At 38.0% G+C, this 21,162-nt stretch overlaps 1 protein-coding gene across 8 annotated transcripts in view; it reads left to right on the top strand.

Annotated features, from left to right (window-relative positions):
* CTDP1 (CTD phosphatase subunit 1) overlaps window positions 1-21,162 on the top strand; it is a 190,083-nt gene that overhangs the window by 6,367 nt on the left and 162,554 nt on the right. For all 8 annotated transcript variants that reach the window (XR_010598794.1, XM_065585114.1, XM_065585113.1 and 5 more), the window contains exons 2-5: window positions 3,835-3,918; window positions 7,626-7,719; window positions 9,560-9,688; window positions 14,952-15,102. Coding sequence is in view for 7 of the 8 variants with exons in the window: in XM_008164442.4 (XP_008162664.4) it covers window positions 3,835-3,918; window positions 7,626-7,719; window positions 9,560-9,688; window positions 14,952-15,102 (458 nt within the window). In the remaining variant the exon portion in view is untranslated. The remainder of the gene's footprint in view (window positions 1-3,834; window positions 3,919-7,625; window positions 7,720-9,559; window positions 9,689-14,951; window positions 15,103-21,162) is intronic.

Raw genomic sequence — 21,162 nt, 5'->3', positions numbered from 1 at the left:
GGATGGTGTTTTTACATATAACATCTCCATTCCTGACTCAAAAAGAAATAAAAATTTAGCATTGTTAGGGATGGTAAGGTGGTCTGTTTAGCCTTTACTTCGCACCCATTTTATAATTTATAAAAGCCATGTCTGAAGACTCCTTCAGTTGTACAACTGGAATGCGGTAAGAAGTGGTCGAAAATCAAGGATCTGGTTCAGGTCAAATTTTGGTGTAAGGCAAGGGAGCATAGCATTACTGCCACTTTTCATCAGGTTCTTAAACTAGCCTTTAGCATTCTTAGATGAGTTGGAGGATGTGATGTCAGATGATCTAGAGTTAAGATCCTTAGCTTATGTAGATGACGTTGTACAACTGGCAGATGCATTTGAATAAATGATAATATTCTTTGCCATCTTGGAAAACTGGTAGACTTGGGACTTAAAATAAATCCCAAGATGATGAAGTGGTTGAATCTTGAAAAAAAGACAATAGCTAGTGTTGCACTGCAGCAGTGGTGAAGCTATAGACCAAGTAGAATCTTATGTGTACCTAGGAAGTTTTATCCAGCCTTGATGGAACCATCAACACAAATTTAAAAGCATATATGCCTTAGCCACAACTGCTGTACAGAAACTAATAAAATTCTGGACTGATAAAAGCACTGTTTGGTACCAGAGTGAAAATGTATCAAACCAGTGTAACAACAGTATTACTCTGTGGTCTGGAAGCTGCTGCATTAAAGGAAACAGACATTGGAAGGCTGGAGCCGAGAGTTGTCTAGAAAATGGCAGGTGTAAAGTGGAATGATTTTTAAAACAAATGAAGTTAGGAGAGCAGAATGTGAAATTAGGGTACGGGATTGGTTTAATCGAGACTCTTACAATGGTAGAAACACTGTAGATGACAAATAGAAGATAGAATGCAAACACAACCAAGGTCCGTTTGACATAGAGCCTGACCATCAACTAAATGGCAAGATGTATGCAGTGACATGACCAGGCTGGGCATAATGGAGAACAAGCCATGGACAGGAATGAATGGTAATGCTGTACTGTCTGCAAGGATGCTCTTGAATGAAAAGAAGACTCTAAGATCACTGAACCTTTTTAAAAAAAAACAAAACCAACACTGTTGGACAGAAGTGAGACGTAGGAAAGACTGAGAAATTTGACAGCAAAGAAATGCAGTTCTTTCCAACACAGCATGCCTGATTTTTGTGTGTGTTACCATTTGGTCTATATAGAATTTATTAATTTTTCAGTGATTAATTTACATACTAAACCTACGTAATTTTGAGATGTTCATAAAACAATCAAGACCTTCACAAAACTGAACTCCTCAATCTCCAAATAGTTCATAGGCATTCTGCTGTGTTAAAGTTCTGCACTACACTAAAGCAGGCTATTCTAGTTGGCTTCCCTACTAATTTATTTTCTCACACTTGAGTCTTGAAATCTGCAGCTTTAGTACTTGATTGCTTATAAAAAGTTGTAATCCCAAGTTTGTTTTTAAAAAATGGGTGGGTGCATACCCTTAGTTAATGTTGTCTAATTGTATTGGCTGTCTTTTTGTGACTTTCAGTAGTCCGTTTTTAAACAGAAATTTCACCCAGTTGATGATAGTCATGCTTGGGGAACTTGCATTGTCCAGGATTCTCAAATGCGTTTTCCTGCTTTTGGGTGCTGTCTTGTGTCCCTCCAGAATGTGTGTTGGAGATGATGGTTTATGGAAGAATTGGATTAACAAGGGGATTTCAAACATGCATCATGTTTTTGTTTTTTTTAACGACTCAAATATCAGAAATTAATTTCCTGTTGTGCATATATAATATTTAGTGGTGTTTGTATCGTATGTGACAACTTTAACATCTCTTAACATTTAGTTTGAAAATTCTGGTTCTGTACAAAGAATCTAGTGATGTAGATTTAAGGGAGGGAAACAGGGAAAGACAAATCGATACTAATGCATTTAACTGATTTATTTTTATTTTTTTATAACCTGGCATATTCAGTTCAAATTCTATATGCTCTGGGCCTCAATGTCTATTCCCCCTACAGAGTTTTCAGAAATTGAACTTGGTAGCTTAGGTACATGGAGCTGCTGAGCCCTCTAACATGCCATCAGTAGAGTCAGGTTTTTCATCTCAGCCATATGAACTTACTGATTACAAATATTACCTGGGTTGTTGAGCTCTGAGTGTTCCTGCTGCACATCCCCAGAGTATGCACTTTTTTTGGCCTTCCTGTTCTTAGTATATGGTTCCAAGAACAAATGAGTGGGGAGAAAACGGGAGCCATTTTCATGCATCAGTGGGATGAAACTCTTAGCAACCAGTTGAAATAGAATGTCAAGCCAGGGGAAGGAATGGAAGTGCAGAAATTAGGTGCAGGGGAGAGAGGAGAGGGTAACAAGGAAACTTGTACAAGGAAAAGGATGAAGCTACCAACTGGTAGAAGAGTACAGACAAGGGGGCGAGAAAGGAACAAATACCCTGTTTCCCCGAAAATAAGACATCCTCCGAAAATAAGGCCTACTTACAGTTTTGCCTCTCGTTGTAATATAAGGCATCCCCCCGATAATAAGACCTCCCCGATAATAAGACCTCCCCGATAATAAGGCATCCACCGATAATAAGGCATTTTTCATTTCTGAAAAATAAGACATCCCCTGAAAATAAGACCTAGCGCATCTTTGGGAGCAAAAATTAATATAAGACACTGTCTTATTTTCGGGGAAACAGGGTAGGAGGATAAATGGTATTAAGAGGAAAAGTAGCCAATAAGATTACCTTACTAAAAGGACAAAACTTATTCCCTCAAAAAAAGCTAAAAATACATATATTTTCCACATAAATAATTGCCAGATAGATGTTAATGGATTGGTTCCCAGGACTAGGAGAGATGGGCTATACTATCAATAATCCTAGAGAAAGGGAAGTGGTCCATGAGACAGTCTTTCTCTAAGTATATGGTCTTCATTATGAAAATGTTTGACAACCTTGACTTGACTGATCCAGCTTTTCCAAAAGGGGCGGGGGGGGGGGGGGAAGTCTCAGTATTAGCATTCTGGAATCTGCAAGATTATCTATTATATTTTAAAACTGTTTTGAAGCTTGAGAGTTGGATTTGAATAATGAAGTGCTTTAGTCACATCACAGTTGTGTATGCAGGCTTCCTATGTTGTAGGCAAGGTTTGGTCTCAGAGGTGGACTAAGGTCTCTCCATTTCAAGTTTTAAGTTTGTGCTTTTTGACCTGTTGCCTAAGAAGCTAAATGATGCTTTGTATATTTCATTTTAACTTGCGCTACTCACACAATGTGCCTATCAGAGACCTTAGGCACTTGTGTCATAAAGGAAAATAGTCACATAAAAAGACTAGACCAGTAGATGTTCCTAACCCCCAAACAAGAAAGTAATGAACCAAAGATTAAATCCAAACTTAATCAGTACCCCTTCCTCTCATGATTAGTGCGATATAGTGTGTAAGTAGCAAGTTCTATCTAACTGTAATTTGAGAAGAACTATTTGCCCAGACTTTTGTTCGGTTAATATACTGCATCTGTAATCTCTGCCCTTGATATAAACTGACACCATTGCATATTTGGGAGTTTTTTAAAAAGGTTTAGTTGAATTATTCAGTCAGTAATACTTAACCCGCCTCTTCTTAAACCTTTGAGCCAAACTACACATTTTTTATTGAATGGGCCATTCAAAGCAATTTTTAATCATAATTGAAACGTATACTTCAGACTTGAATTGGTTTTTGGATATTGATGAATTGCTATTAATTTTAAATGTTTTTAATAAATCTGCATTTATTAAATAATTTAAGGTTTTTTGTTTTGTTTTCAGAGGCATTTTGGTGAGACTGGAAGGATGTAGCCATCCTGTTGTTATGAAAGGTTTGTGCGCAGAATGTGGCCAGGACTTGACTCAGTAAGTATTATTTAGGCTTTTTTCTGCTTACACTGACACATGTCGTTGATCTTAGATTCTCTTCTCTCCCTGTCCCTTCTAAAGTGGTGGACTTCAGCTGCTACTAGCAGCTATGAATGAAGGGTATAAGAATAACTTGGGATCTGAAAGTATTGTACAGGCTATTGATGGAGAAATCCATGTAATTGCACTCAATATTTAATAAGCGAAAAGTTGACACTCTAGAACAGGGAGAGAAGCCAGTACACACAAACCTTTCTAGATATCACTGTACTGATAGAGTAGAGATCAGCAAGTTCATGCCAATATTTCAGAAAGCTGAGTTTACTACAGTATTTAAAGCACTATATAAACATGACTTCATCCTGAATTGATATTTGTACTACTTGAGCACATCTGTCAGTGTAGAGCAACTTCTTAAATTAATAACTTCTTTCTTCCCTTTAGGTTCACATGTAACTAGTCACAAAACCCAAATAAGTAAATAGTGTCTATTTAGTTCAGCTGTAACTTTGAAAAGACTATATGACTGCAAAGGTTGTTAATTAACTTAGGGATTGTTTAGATAGTCTAGTTAATGCCTGACAAGCTGAGGTGTAAATCTATGCAGCACACTAGAATCCTGCACATTAACTGGCTATGTGGCACCTGCTACCGTGCACTGAAAATTCACTAGTGCATGGCATAGAAGCAATTCTGTTCTTGCTGCGTTTCATGGCTAAGGTTTTAGCACAGGTATTTTTATTAAGAGTCACAGACAGAATGTGGGCAATGAACAATAAAATCACAGAAATGTACACAGGGTTGGCATTAGGGGGTAGCAAGCAGGGCAGTTGCCTGGAGCTCCATGCCACAGGGGGCCCCATGAAGCTAAGTTACAGGTGGCAGGGCTTGGGCTCTTTTCTCTCCCCCCGCCCCCCCCCAGGAGGTGGGAGCTGAATTGGTGGAATTTTGAGGACGTCACAGAGGTCTCACACAATCACTGAATCTGTGATCTCCGTGACTGACTTGTAGCCTTACTTATGATTAATGCAGTCGTTAAAGTGCCTTTTTATAGAAGGGTATTAATGCAGTGTGTTAATTATCAAAAGATATTGCTTAATAATAGTTTCATTTGAAAGAAACTGCTTTAAGATATACTGTACACAAAAGAATCCTTAATCTAATAACCCACAATAATGAGGGTATAAATAAAACTAGATGAGCCAGCATAAATGGCTAGAATACCGAAGTTTGAATTTCTGTTCTGTGTAACGAATTTGACACTGCAGAGATCTAGTTAGTGTTCTGTATTTCAAAAAGATGTGAAAGCAAAGAACAAAGCTTGTTCTTTGTCTAGTGCAGAAATTCATTTGCTTTCTTGATAGTTCACACTAACAGCTGGTTATCTTCTGGTTGTTGACTACATATATTTACAATAAGTGGTCCTATGTAAGAAATGTTGCAATCCTGAGTGAAGTTGTGGAGACATTAAATCTGATAACTTGGTGCAGTTGTTGCTCAGAAGTGTGTGTCTTCATGATCCCACACACTGGAATGTTTAGTCCAGGTAGTAGTAGTAGTAGTATAATTTTAATGAATTAAAGCAGGTAAATTTTTAATCTTGTAAAACAAATAACTAATTTGGTAAAAGAAAATAGGCATCTAATAAAAATAACACATACAGCTGTATTGTAATGCTAAGCAAGCCTTAAATCTGTACCTGATTCTGGTGCTAGAATGAGATTGCCTCCCTAATCCTAATTATATCATCACCTCTACTATAATTTTCCTTAGCTCCTTGTATAATAATTTTAATATTTTCCAGATTAACTCAGTCGTATTATATAGTGAATGTCTCCTATGTTCCCAGTAAAGTACTGAACCGCTTTGATACATTGTCAGTTTACTTTGTTCAAAATGCTTTCTGGGTTTGGTTGAACTTGGGAGTGATAAATGACAATCCTGCAGGGAAAACTTTGTATTACGCTTGTCGGAATTACAGTAGACGCAACTTTAAAGATTCACCACTCTTCCTGATTTGAAAAATGGGTGCACAGCCAGCACAAAGCCATACCTTGTTAAGTGTCTCAATCAATGATATGTGTCTCCTTGTTAAATTCATATTAATGTGCAATAAATAAATAAAATGAGTTTTAATGTATTTTTAGAAAAGAGACTAGATATCTGTATGAATAAACTATTGGAGGCACACTGGAATATGAATCAAAGAGATGAGGAAGGAGAGACAGAGTGAAATGCATTTTATAGATTGGGTGAAGGGAATAGATAATGAACTTGCATTTAATTTTGGGAAATCCATAGTATTTTCAAATACTACTTGACTCAATGAAACGAGTCAAGCAGTTTTTTTTTTTTTTTCAGACTATTGTTCCCATTATGTAACTTTGCATAATTCTTTCATAACGTACCAACTAGTAGAATATTGGGTGGTGCTGCATGTCATGATGCAATAGGATTATATGAGCTGTATGGAGAAGCGTGCACAGACCCTATAGACCTTAAGCTTGGCTGTGTCTGCTGTAGTTCTAAAGACCCCTTGCTTACATCAGTTTAGCCTATAAAAAATGAGGGGGAAAGTAATTATTTTCTCTTGTTTTGTGGATCATCCCTTAAATTGGGTTCTAGTCTTAAAAGGTCTGCTTCCTGTGTATGTACAAGTTTGTTTTTGTGAGACATTTCCTCCCCACCCTTTTTCTTTCCTTTTATGTTCTTAACAGAAGATTAGATGCTCATGGGAGAATGAACTTAATTCTGGCTCCAGTTGCAGTACCAGATTCTGTCCTCAGTAATATCTGTGAAACATGATTGAAAACACAGGACAGGGTGAAATTTGGTCTGATGAATCTTTATTGGGGGTAGTGAGGCATGAACCAGAAATATAGGAACTTGGCATAGAGATCTCAGGATGAGAGTACCAGGCTGGCAGTTGCTTGTAAACTAACCCATTTTATGTAGAAGTTAAGATACCAACATGCTACCTTGTGGTGTCACTCCTTGGTGAGTTTTCAGAGAAGAATTGCACATTGTAATCTGTCCTGTAGAAGGTACCTGTAGAGAGAAGCAAGGCATGTACAGTCGTTCTCTACATTCTTTGTATAAAGAATCAGAGTATGCAGCCATGTTGCTATTGGTATGTAATAGCATTGCCCAATTCTCAAGTATGTGCATACAAGTCATTGTGGGCTTCAGGGAGTGAGTAATTTTAAGTAAGTTCAAACAGCTATTTTGGAGAAGAGAAATTTAATCTCATACCTTTGATTAACACTAGGTTAATCATTCAAATTTTAAATAAACTGTTTTATTGATGTCCTTTTAAATCTGTATTCAGTAGTTCTAAAATGTGTATATTAGAGGGAATGCAACAGATGTAAAACTTAATAAAAGATAACTTAATCCTGATGTTCTTCTTTATATTCTATATATTCGTCTTCTTAAGAGTTCCAGTAACAAAAGTTACAGCAAATAATTATACTTGCATGATATTATAAGCAAGCATCATCCATTTTATTCAGTAATTGGTGCTGTAATGATCCTCTGCAAAAGGGTGTACCATACTGTATCAATATATTAAAGGAAATCATGATTTTTGACAGTGGCTGATTTGACATTGCAGTTTTTAATAATTAACCGCTTTCATTGATGGAAACTGTTAGCACTGAAATGTACTTGACTGAAACTTTTGATTTTCTTCCCTGTTTGATTAGGCTACAAAGCAAGAATGGAAAACAGAATGTGCCATTATCCACAGCAACTGTATCTATGGTTCATAGTGTTCCAGAACTGATGGTTAGCTCTGAGGCAAGTTGAGTTGCACTACATTTATTCCATAGTTTGAGATTTCATTTAGCGGGGATTCCTCAAAGAGGTGTGCCCATTTAATATAAAATATTGCATTGGCCTCACTTTGAGAAGGAAGCTGGGATTTCAGTAAGTATAACTAAGATCTGCAAGTCTGCACTATAGACATGTATTGAGTAATTAGTTTTTTCTAATAGTGTTAGCATGTACTGATATAGATTATAGAATTATATTAGCAATCACATCTGATTCTGCAGTATTTTAATGTTACTTACTGCAAGGCTATGATGCCCTTGTGGTGGTAGCTTTGACATCTTCTGCTTTCCATAAGGTGTTTCTGACTTTTCAGAAACAATCAATTGGTGAAAGTCTTATTTTCACCACTTGTAATAACCTCCAAAGGCTGAAATATCTCTGAAACCCAGTTTCTCCACATTTCAAGGGAAAGGAAAGAGAAATGATCCGTTGTCTTCAGTAACATTTTAGTATCTGTGACATAAACTTTATATTTGAAAAGCTTGTGAGGCCTAAATATTGCAATAAAACTTCTGAGCAGTGAAGATGTTAAAATAAACAGGAATGTTCCTGTCTCATTGGCCTTTTTTGGGAAAAGGAGTTGATTATTTTAAATATAATTTTAAAAACCCTCCTATTTCCCTGTTTTTTCACCAGCTTTCTTTCCTTTTTTTTTTTTTTATACTAACTCTCTTATTATTCTTTCTATCCTCTTCTCCTCTACTTTATTCTCTTTTTCCTCCTCTTAACTCTTTCAGTTTTAGAAGTTTATAAACAAATAAAAAGATGCCAATTTTGGTCGAGCTCTTCAAAGGCACAAAGGGTGGTTACAACCCAACTTCCATTTGTGCCTTTTAAAAACTCAAACTTAACTTATGTAAATTACCTGCATACTTAACTGGCTGGTGACCAGCATTCCAGTAAACTTCCTGACCTAAATAAGGAGATATAATTAAACACAAACTGGTCTTCTACTTACAACAACTTGTAAGTATGTTAAAACTTGTATAGGGAGAAACAAATGGATCTCTTTAGTTCAAAGAAATGTGGTCAAATACAGCTTTTCATAATGTTAAATTTGTTTACTAGCCATTGATTTTTAAATCTCTTCTTGGAGCTTAAAATTATTTGTAAAATCTCCCATTTGTTCCATTTGACAAACATCAGTTATTTCCTCTAGCACTTCTTCTCTCTTTTGGAGCACAAGCTAAATATGATTTTATTTGTTTCTTCTTTTTGTCATTTGCAACTTGTATATTTTCATCTGTTAAACCCTACTGCCAAAACTCTGTTGGTGTAACTTCTCTCTGCCTGGGGTGTCATGATAGAAGAATTCACTGGAGTTAATTTATTTTTAACTTGGATACTTTATTCCATAGACACAGGACACACCGAAGGGAGTGTTATTAGAAGTGATTTTCAGTTTTTGGATGCACAATTTGAGGCACCGGATTTTTTTTGAATATGCTCAGCTCTTTCTGAAAATCAGGCTCTGCTAAGGTATCTCAAGTTGTGCACCAAAACTAGTAGTAGTTGCTTTTGAAAATCTTGGCCTTTAATGGTTTTTGGTGCCTTGATATGTGGTGTAGATTGGTTGCTTTTAATACAAGAGCAACAGTGTTTGACAGGTTTTTATACATAAATTATGTGGTTCCTTTTACTGAAAAATGGCTGGAAAGCTAGCGAAAGTAAAGTGGGTGAGCAGCAAAATCTCTTCAGAAGTTACTGAGCATTTGGTTTTCTGATGAGTCATAAATTGGATTTTATTTTCAATTTCATTGACTTGTCTCAGATTATGCTTAGTCTGTAAATCTCTTTATTATAGCAAGCTGAACAACTAGGACGGGAAGACCAGCAGCGACTACACCGAAATCGAAAGCTGGTGCTGATGGTAGATTTGGACCAGACGTTAATCCATACGACAGAACAGCACTGCCAACAGATGTCTAATAAAGTAAATATTATTTACTATTATGTTCTTGCGATTACTGTGACTTGAGAAGTTTTCTGTTCAGTTCTAATGAAGTGACGGTTCTGTAAGAATGCACATTGTACTTTAAAATGTAGGAAAAAAGCTAGTCAAGGAATGAAAAAACATGAGGGGGACAAGATTATAAAGCATATTTAAAAATAATTTCAACTTAAATCAAGGTGTTTCATTAACTAATGAAAATTTTTTTGAAAGTAACTAATTTACTTTCCATCATTTATGTAGTTCTGTGCTTTCTGTTTTAGTCAGCTTGGTCAACAAAGCTAAACTAAACACTTTTAATTCTTGGTTTTCATGCTAATACAGTGTTGGCTTTTCAGGTTACAGCACTAGAAAGAAATAACTGAACAGTGTGTCTTTAATTAAAAATAAAATGAAGATTTCTGTTCAGATTAGGTTATCTTTGTCCCATCTCATACTGTGTTTAACTAAACCTACCATATATCTTTGGTCTAAGCTTCTAGGTTCTTAATTAGTAGGGCATCTTCAGCTTGAAAACGAAGAAGATAAGTTAAAAGTACCTTGGATGCTACATGTCCACCTGTGTGTGTCTGCCAGTCTGTGGGTTTTGCAATCACATTTCATGTTTTTCTGTCTTTTTGCTGCGTGAAAGATTCTCGCACATGGGGAAAATGACTATACACAAAGTAAACTAACTCAAAAAATATGTTCCCTTCTATGCATCCAAAGAAGTGGGCTGTAGCCCACGAAAGCTTACGCTCTAATAAATTTGTTAGTCTCTAAGGTGCCACAAGTACTCCTGTTCTTTTAACTCAAAAGATACTTTTTTCCCCCCTCATCTCTTATAGTTCCAGTGTTACTTCTAACTAATAGGTCAAACATACTGATGCAGTTAATTTACCAAAAAGAAATCCTCTCTGCTGCCCCTTAGCACTTTTCCTTTTCCCTGACCCCCCCACTTAGAAACAGTGTGCAGGATTCTCCTAAGGGAGTGTTGTTAGAAGTGATTTTCAGGATAACACCAGGTGATTTCCCAACTCTGTCTTCATCCTCGCTTGCAAAAAAGTATTAATGTGCTCTTTCAGGTAAGTGTCAAGTTGTTTCCTTTCAGAGAAGTTGGTAAGCACCTGCACAGATGAAAATTGACAGTTTGTTTTCATGTTTCCTTGCTGGAAACCTTAAAACAAATAGAGTAACTTAAATTCATGCTTCCACTGGGTGGATTTGGTTTAAATCACTAGTCAGGAAGACTCAATTTAATCATGGATGTCTACATAAAAGTGCATTCTTGTTGGTTGTTATAACCTTAATACATATTCTTCACAGCTCAGAGATAGATGTAGGTTTCATTTTTAGAAGGTACACACTATACATTTTCAAAGTGATTTATTTTGAAAACTTTTCAGACTAGTTTTATAGCTATATCAGAAAATGAATGGTTGTTTGGTTATTTCATTTACCAAAGGTAATTTGAAGCAGATATTTATGAAATCATAGTTCACCTCTCAATCTCCAATTCAACAGGTTAATCATTAATATTTGGACGATTTTCTTGCCATGCTGTATTAGGAGGAGAACATCACCAGACAGACATTTAAATTGTTCTTTTAACTAAAACAACAACATTGAGTATTTTGTATTATTTTCTTCAACAGAAAACATACAATATTTGAACAAAACAAGCACATGAATTTTTGAATTTAGTTAAACATTTAAGGTTTTTAAAACCAGGTTTGTTTTTGTTAAAATTGTTTAACTAAAATACTTAAATGGAATATTTAAAAATAAAAAAATTAAATTGACTACATCAGCCAGGTCAACATGAGAAACTTAAAATATTAGTTTCTGCAGCTAACTCAGTCGTCCTCACCGTCATTTACTTGTTAGTTTATAATCTGGAAAAGCAAAACAAGCTTTCCTGTTTTTCAGGTCACAAACGATTTCTCAGTTTGTAATGAATTAGTCCACAGGAAGAAAATATTCTTTCTACACTGGCAGAAGAAGCTACTGCTGTTAAGTGAGATTATCACTTCAACAGTCTCTGAATCCAAGTGCTTAAGTGACTTCCACCAGTTCACTGGTGTGACTTTCTTTAAAACATCATCAGCAAACATATATTTCTTGAATGGTTCACCCTTAACTCTGAAGTTTATTATTATAGTTGACATTATGGAGGGAGGATTGCTGGATGTCCATATCATAGCCAACTCCTCTTCTTCAGCAGTTAAGGTTTGACCCTGGTACCGAGTATTGAGAATATTTGCAAGAAAATGAACTGGAGATAGTGCTTGTCCCATTCATTTTTTTTTTTAATGCTTGTCATTTAACTCTGTCATTGCATATTTCTTTTTTTAAATCTCACTCAGTTCCTTCCAAATTTCAACAGCGTCAGCAATAAAACAGCTATTTCCCTACATTTTGTTCAAAGCTACAGAAATAGGCTTCAGGGTACTTCGCATGTGTTCAACATTTCTCTTAAGCCCAATGTTGAGAACTTTGGCTGTGACACAATTTTGTTCACAAACTGTCATCCGATTAGGCCAGTTCTTGATATAGTGCTCAAAACAGTCCACTACTGAGTTCCATTGCACATCTTGTGGGAGAGTTAGCTTGATTCCTCCCACTTTTTTCAGAGCAGCTGCTGCAAAGTGGTTGTTATAGAAGTATTTTGTAATTTCAGTGTTTCAGAAATAAAGGCTAATGTTGTTGAAGTCTTTGGCTAGAAGATGCATTAAAATGAGCTCTGCAACCGTATGTTATTAGCTTAGGACTCTCTTCACTCTCTTCTAAATAATTTCTTCTCATCTTGGATACATTTGCAGCATTGTCTGTGACCAAGCTACGTACTAGACATTTGAATAATTTTTTTTGTTTATTATAGCTTTTGCTGCTACTTCTTGTAAATATTCTGCTGTGTGTGCATTACCTTGTGTATCAATTGTTTCTGTAAGGAAGACATTCCCTTCTTCTGTCACACAAGCAATACAACAGGATCATTGTGGACATTAACTCAGGTTAACAATTTTACCCTCTAGACCTTTTTGCACACTGCTCAATTTCTATTTCATACACTTTATCCAGCAATTTGCCTGCGACATCTGCTCTGTCAGGTGGACTGTATCCTGGTCTTAATGACTGAACCATGTTAATTAAGTGTGGGTCCTCAATCATATGGAAAGGAGAGTTTGTTGCATGAAAAAAATTGCCCGTTTGTTTATCAATTACCTCTTTTTGTAATGTGCTGGTTCTTATCACAAACTTCTCTGTTTGTTTCTGGATTATTGAGATTTTTTTTTTCTTTTTGCTACAAGTGATATACTGGGTCATGTGACATACGTGATGTGACTGAAACATTATCATTAGCAGATAACTCTGAAACTACAGAAAATGATGGTGATCTTGAAGGTGGATAGTCTTCAGAATCCTGTATGTTGAGGATGAATTCTCCTAAACAAAATAAATCAATGTAGTTATTTAATTATTATTACCATACTGCTCATTTAGTATTACTCATTGTATTCACTGACACTCAGTACTACTTTAAAGGTGAAATTGTAAAAGGAAGATCTACCTATTTCAGCTATTTATTTTTATCACAAACTGCATCTAAAATGATAGTACCGTAGAGTAACAACTGTGGTGTGTTTTTTTTTGTTTGTTTTTGTTTGCTCAAACATGAGAATTCAAGAATAGTCCAGAGGAACACGTCTCATGATGTTGTTTCATTTGGGCAACCAGGCCTTGCATTTCTTTGTTGCGCTGTTTGCAGTTTGCACGCATGTCTGTCTTACCCACAGGTAGAGGAACTTCATCCAAATATTCCCAAAGTGGGTCTCTTATGGCCTGCCGCCATTATATGTTTTCGCTTCTAGTGAGAGAATGGTATGGTAGATCTCAAATCAATGAAGGCTACACTCAGAAAGACCTCAAGATTTCTGTAATACGCTGTTCAAACAGTTTCACTTTTGTTTCTACTGCCTGTCCCTCCCTCCCTCACATTTCTCCCTTCTTCTAGTTGTCCAGATCTATTCCGCTCCTACAATCTTCTATTCATTGAACTTTTTGAAACTTTGCACTTTTAGAGAGATATAAGGGATTGACTATGTACACAAATTTGCAGAGTGACCATAGGGTTGAGGTCTGTTGTTTCTCACCTCTATTTATTTATTTATTTTATTTATTTAAAAACGTTTTTGCTGTTAACAAGCATGTTATCTCTGGAGACACACATCCACAGTTTGAGAACTGCAAAACTAAGCATCTCTGATGGTATCTTCTAGACTGAGCACGAGTCCCATTAGGTAGATAGAAAGATTAATCTATACAGAAGCCCCCGGAATCCCATAAGATTGGGTCCCTAATCCATGAACTATTGGAACTCATTTACAAAACTTTTCTTAAACATTACATGAATATATTGTCTCATACTATAAAATTAGAATTTATAATCCCTATTCCATGATGTGATATCTTTGAGCTATAATGGATCTTAATTACAGCTATCTTTAGATAAGTTTTTTTCCTCAAAAAGCATTTGATCAAAAAAGTCCGTGGGTTTTTATTTTATTTATTTATTTATTTACTTATTTATTTATAATCATTGATTTTTATCCACCCTGCACTTCCACATGCCTAACAAGGTTATACTAGTTAAGGTTTTCCCTCATCAGAGAGGGATCAGTGACAGCAAAATAAAATAAATGGCCTGCATAGTTCAATGACTGTCTGTCTGTGGCTGGGTAAATCCATGCTTATAAAGCAAGTATTCAGGGGGTTCATAAATGAGTGCGCAGCTTACTCTGACATTTCTGTAAATCCCTTCCGGAGCTGCTATATGAATTTTCATAGGTACAATTTTTTTCATTCAACACTAATTGGCCATTTGTTTTATTTTTCAGCCCAGTATATAGTAAAACTAATGTGTCTCACATCACTGAGAGTAAAACAAACCCTTTAAGAAATTTGATTGGATATTTTCTTAAAATTTGTTGTGTAAACAAACCTTTGAAAGCCTGGGCAACTCTTTCAGTATTCTAACATTGTAAACAATTACTGCAAGTCAAAAATGTGTTGTATGCCTTATAAAAATCAAAATATGCTTTGGGTCAAATATTTTCCAAATGAAAATCTTATTCATCTTAATTGGGCTGAAGTAGGATCTCCGAATAAAACTGAAGTAAAGGGAGGTGCTTTTAGGCATGTTTATTTTTGTACTAAACTTAATTACTTTATAAGTCTTGCTATGGGGTTATTTGTTCTCTTCTAGGGAATATTCCATTTCCAGTTAGGTCGAGGTGAACCTATGCTGCATACTCGTTTGCGTCCTCATTGCAAGGAATTCTTAGAAAAGATTGCCAAGCTGTATGAATTACATGTTTTTACCTTCGGTAGCAGACTTTATGCACATACAATTGCAGGTGAGTAGCATGCTGCTTGGAATACTTGAATTATCAGCCTTTAAGATTTGATGTGACTTTGACTTTCTGTTTTTTTCCAAGTCTCTGTCCACCTATACCTCTAAAGAAGATTCAGTGCAAACTATGCCATTTAAGACCCCAAACTGTAAATTAATAATGCAAATTAAAACATTGCATTGAAAATTTTGTCTAAATATAAAGAGTAGAGTTCCATAAGCAGAATGCTTAGCTTTTTTGGATCCCAGTCCATGTAGTAATTTCTCCCTTTTACTTAGATACAGTCCTGCCGTTTATTTTTTAGGAAATGAGCCCACAACTTTTCTTCTCTCTTTGCATCTAAAGAATGTCTTTACAGGGTGGATTAGATGAAGTATCTGGGTTTCACCCTATGCCTTCCTCAGGCAGTCTGGAAGCAACACTCCCTTCAGGATAGGGAGTGAGGGGCATAAATCTTTTGTCTCCCTTCCATAGAAGTATCACTGTTAATGTCAATCAGCTGACATAAGAACATAAGAATGCCCATACTGGGTTAGACGAAAGGTCCATCTAGCTTAGTATCCTGTCTTCCGACAGTGGCTAATGCCAGGTGCCCCAGAGGAAATGAATAGAACAGGTAATCGTCAAGTGATGCATCCCCTTTCACCCATTCCCAGCTTCTGGCAAACAGAGGCTAGGGACACCATCCCTGCTCATCCTGGCTAACAGCCATTGATGGACCTATCCTCCATGAATTTATCTAGTTGTTTTTTGAATCCTGTTACAGTTTTGGCCTTCACAACATCGTCTGGAAAAGAGTTCCATAGGTTGACTATGCGTTGTGTGAAGAAATGCTACTTTTGTTTTTAAACCTGCTACCTATTAATTTGATTTGGTATTATGTTATGGTTCTTGTGTTATGAGAAGGAATAAATAACACTTCCTTATTTATTATCTCCACCAGTCATGATTTTATAGACCTCTATCATATCTCACCCCCGCCCCCGCCCAGTCATCTCTTTTTTCCAAGCTGTAAAGTCCCAGTCTTATTAATCTCTGCTCATATGGAGACGGCAAAGAGGTGCTTATATGGTAGTTCTATTTGTGCCCTTCTCTTGGAGCTGAGATTCAGTATTGGCATTTATTAGAGAATAACATTTGTATTTCACAGTGTTTTCATATCCTTTCCCATCAAGTTACAGATCTTGTCTCTCACAACCTCATTAAAACTTGGGAAATGTAAACATTTGAGAACTTTCCTTTTAAATTAACAGTATCATTTTTCAACAGACGTAAATGAAAGTTAATTAATGCTAGACACTTGCATGTTAGGGTAATGTTGAGGACATGACCACCAATATATGATTGAACTGTAAACTTGGCTGTTTTCCCCTCCTGAACTTCATGTTTCAGTGTAGTATTTTAATTTTCTTAGATTTTGCTTTTAAAAATACTCTGTTAATATTCCGTTAGGATCATGTCAATGGCAGCTAAGTAATTAATTAGTTTGTGACCCCAGTGGAAGAAATTAAAATACACATTAATCTGTGTCTCAATCTAGTGAATGTTGTCAGTGAGTAAAACTGTACCTATTGCTGTTATCCATTTCATTTTCCTTTCCCTCCTGTTGTATTGTGTCTTGTGTGTTTGTAGAGTGTCAAGCACAACGGGACTTTGTTTTTTATTAGGGCCTTTGGGCCCTGTCTACATACCAGTGTTAAATAATGACCCGAGATGATATGCTACAAGAGATAACAAACTACAGAATAGGGGATTTTATAGAGAATTTTGATCCAAGTTAAGTAAGGCATTGAAGATGCAATTTGATGTGCTTAAAGATTGCAAGAGACTCCTGTAACCTGAAACTAATGATTTAGTTAGAGCAGGGGTAGGCAACCTATGGCATGCGTGCCAAAGGCGGCATGCGAGCTGATTTTCAGTGGCACTCACACTGCCCGGGTCCTCGCCACCTGTCTGGGGGGCTCTGCATTTTAATTTAATTTTAAATGAAGCTTCTTAACCATTTTAAAAACCGTATTTACTTTACATACAACAACAGTTTGTTATATATTATAGACTTATAGAAAGAGACCTTTTAAAAACATTAAAATGTATTACTGGCACGCAAAACCTTAAATTAGAGTGTATCAATGAAGACTCGGCACACCACTTCTGAAAGGCTGCCGTCCCCTGAGTTAGAGGATCAAAGTAACTTTACTTCTGGTGAGAAGGGAAGGCTGTGTCGTCCACTTTTCTTTTCTTTTTTTTTTTGACAGAACCACAAGACCTGTTCCCCATTGATTCTGTATCATTCATTATTTGGTGACTGGTATACTTGGGGAAGCTCCCTTTAGAGGCCATCAGTGTCATTATAAGACTATAAATTTTGGGGACGGGGGCTGTCTTTATTGCACAGGACACAATGTTTATATGTTAACACATTCCCCTTTTCCTGATGGACTGTGGTTCTGGTTTGTTCAGGGAATGAGGAAATGCGATTTAAGCTTGGTTCTCTTGCATGATAAACTTGAGCACTCGATGTGATGATATGACATTCTAGCTTTTGCTAGTTTCTGCTGTAGTATCCTGTGCTGGTAGGAAGAGAAAGTTGAGCTGCCGCTGAATGTGACAGTGATGGCCAAGCTGTAGTAATGTGGAACTAGACATAGTCTGTGCATGTGTTGAACACTTGATGGCGGTATTGTTCAGAGAAATAATTTATAATGAGAAATATTCAGTTAGTGTTTAGCAAGGGGTAGCAGATAGCTGGAAGGGAATACACCTCCACCCCGATATAAAGCTGTCCTTGGGAGCCAAATTTTTTTTTACCACGTTATAGGTGAAACTGCATTATATCAAACTTGCTTTGATCCGCTGGAGTGCGCAGCCCTGCCCCCCCGGAGCACTGCTTTACTGCGTTCTATCTGAATTTGTGTTATATCGGGTCGCGTTATATCTGGGTAGAGATGTATATGACACATGGGGAAATAGAAGATGAAACAAAGGAGTCTTTTATCCATATGGAAAAACTTAAACCACTCTGCCTTGCCAGATTTCACATACACCTTCTGTATGCTTCCCCAGATCTTCTGCACACACCTTGGATGGCCCCTTCCTGCATGCTCCTGAGATCTTTTTTCTTATCTCTGTGAGGCCCCTATATCTGAGACCAGAAAACACGATTCCCTGGCACTCCTTTTTTGCCCCTCAAGTGGCTCCAAGTCCTGTACCCTCTTCACTATATGTCTTCCCTTCTATATTTTCTGCTTTTGATATCCTGTGTGTATAAATTTTGCACAAGCTATGATCCCCACACCAGATACATCCAGTTGCAATAGGGAACATTGGGTTGAGCTCCCACTGAGACTGGCTTCCACTTAGAGACTTTTGGGCCGTTCCTGTGGCCACCCCTCCTTGTAAAGAAAAATCATAGAATATTTCCGATTCAGATCGGAGGCAGTAGAATAGATGGGTGGTATGTTTCCAAGCCCAGTGTATAGGGCCCTACCAAATTCAGTCCATTTTGGTCAATTTCACAGTCATAGAATTTTAAAAATAGTTACTTTCACAGTTTCAGATGTAAATATCTGAAATGTCATGGTGTTATAACCCTGGGGGTCCCAACCCAAAAGAGGGCTGTGGGGGGGTCGGAAGGCTGTTGTAGGGAGGTTGCAGTATTGCCACCTTTACTTCTGCGCTGCTGCTGACGGTGACGCTGCCTTCAAAGTTGGGCAGCCAGCGAGCAGTGGGCAGCACAGATGTGAGGGTTGCATGGTATGGGGGAGGAGTATAATTTGGGGGGGGGCAGGGCCAGCGTTACAGGTGGGTGACTGCCCAGGGCCCCATGGTCAGGAGAGTGCTGTGATCTTCCTCCCCACCCCCCAGTCAGCCCAAGGCCCCTTTAGCCCCCCCAAGCGCTAGGCCTGGAGCCAGGGAGTGGCAGGGCTTGGGTGCAAGGGTGCTGGAAGCTTTGTAGAAGTGTGTGTTGGGGCGGGGGGGGGGGTCACTGGAACCGGAGGGGCCAGAGGCCGTGCCCACCACTCTTTAACATGGGTGTAATTTGGGAAGCAGGTATCTTTTTAGCCTTATCAGATAGAACCTTTTATTGAAAGTAACATGATTTTTTAAAAGGGAATAACTTCTGTAGTTACCTGCTATAGCTAATTTCATAATATTTATATATAATATATAAATACACAAGTGAATATAAAAATTTAGTGATGCTATGTTATTTAGGCTCATGACATAGCTACTGTGAACCTAGCTACTGTAGAAGTAGAATGGTGATAAATCTAACGAAGGTGCTGCATGCGTTGCAAACCCGATTGATTTCCCAATGAAAATGCCTTTTGAGCAGTTAAAATCATATTGCCTGACAGAATTTGAAGAATATGAAATAAACATACTTGGCCAGTGCGTCAAGCCAGAATAAAAAATAGCATGACTTGCCTATAAATGTAAGTACTGTATATGGGAGAATTTTAATACAGATAAATTCACACCTTCAGATGTCTGATTATAAATTTATTTGGCAATGATTTTTGTTGTACATGCCAAATATCTTAACGTGATTAACAAGCGTAAGATTGTGTCTTCAGTTTACTCTATGTAGAAACATGTTCTTCAGCAACTGGAATACACCTGTTTTATCTGTAACTTTCAGCTGAACATATTGAACCATCTCCAAGTTTTAGCGAGGGTGTAGAAGCTTCTGCCAGAGATGACTGGTGCCTGCTGAGGGCGGGGGGACACAATTTAAAGGTTTGGGCTCCTCCAACAGCTTGAGTCAAGCCAACCTTAGGCACGCTTCCCTCTTACACTCAGCGGGCCCTCCCTGCAACTCCCAGGTGTTAGTTCCATGTGGAGATGCAGCAGCAAACAGCTGGGAGCTGCAGGGAGGGGCCGCTGCTTTAGCTCCATGGAGAAAGGCAGCTGCAAAATCAGTGACTCTCCCTGCTGCTCCCAGCTGTTTGCTGCTGCCTCTCCCCACGGGCTGCAGCTCCCAGGTTGCTGGTTCCAGCAACTGCCGTGGCAAGGAGCGGGCGTGGCAGCACTACGTGACTGAGCGGACCCAGCAAGCCCTGGTAAAAATCTGGCGGGGCATGTGACCCCATCACCTCTGGCGTCTGCCCAGCAAGGAGGAGGGTCTTGGGGCTTCAGCCCCGTGGGGTGCACTTCTGAGGGCTCGGGGCTTCAATAGGAGTGGGTCTGATGCCCCACCAGGCGCCTCCCATGGGGCTGAAGCTCTGGCTCTTGAACTTTTGAAGATTGTCGATGTGGCTCAGAGGATCAGTGGGTTTGGCCATTCCTGATCTATGGCAAAGTAGGTTGTTCTAGAATTAAAGTAGGTCACCAGGGGCTGAGAATCCTTGACTCTCATTGGAGGATCAGGTCAGTAACTCTTACCAGATTCTATGGTAGATAAGGGAATGGCAGAATTACAGTTGAGGCTTAATTTCTGTGGTAAGCCCCATTTTGGTTTTATTTTGATATCCCACCAAGTAAGACTATGATTTTTGGCATAGGAATTTTCAATAAATTTTATAACAGAGGTGCAGGGGGAAAAAAACAATAAGTCACTGAAAGGTCGCCAAGTGTAGTTTTCACTACATCAGCTTGCATGAGTATACTTGGAGATGCTGAAAGGTAAGGCCCAGGGAATGGGGTGTGGGGATTGGAAAGTGAGTACATGCCAAAGCGGTGGCACCTGTCCCATGGGGCTGTCTGGCTCTGGCTCTGGCTCTCTGCTCTGGGTGCTGAGACCTGGAAATGTGCATATTATGGTAGAGGAGGTACCGTTTGAACAAAGGCATTCTTATACTGAAATACTAATGATCTAGTTAACGTCTTCTATATTGGCCTGTGTTAGATTTTTCAGAGAATGACTACTTCTCTAAAACAGCCAGCACTAATTATGCTCAAGGATGCAGGGAATAAGTCTAGAGCTTTCCTGCCCAAACCCCTCCCATATATGGTCAGAGAGGCCCACTTGGGGCATTGGGCCCAGTGGCTTTCTCTCTGAACTGAGAACAACAATAACAGGGAGATGCCGCTGCCACCTCCTGACATCCTTCGTTTCAACTC

The sequence above is a fragment of the Chrysemys picta genome, chromosome 2, assembly GCF_011386835.1.
Source record: "Chrysemys picta bellii isolate R12L10 chromosome 2, ASM1138683v2, whole genome shotgun sequence".
NCBI classification, from domain to species: Eukaryota; Metazoa; Chordata; order Testudines; family Emydidae; genus Chrysemys; species Chrysemys picta.
Note: the sequence above shows the minus strand (reverse complement) of the source record. Positions and strands in the feature narration are given on the sequence as shown.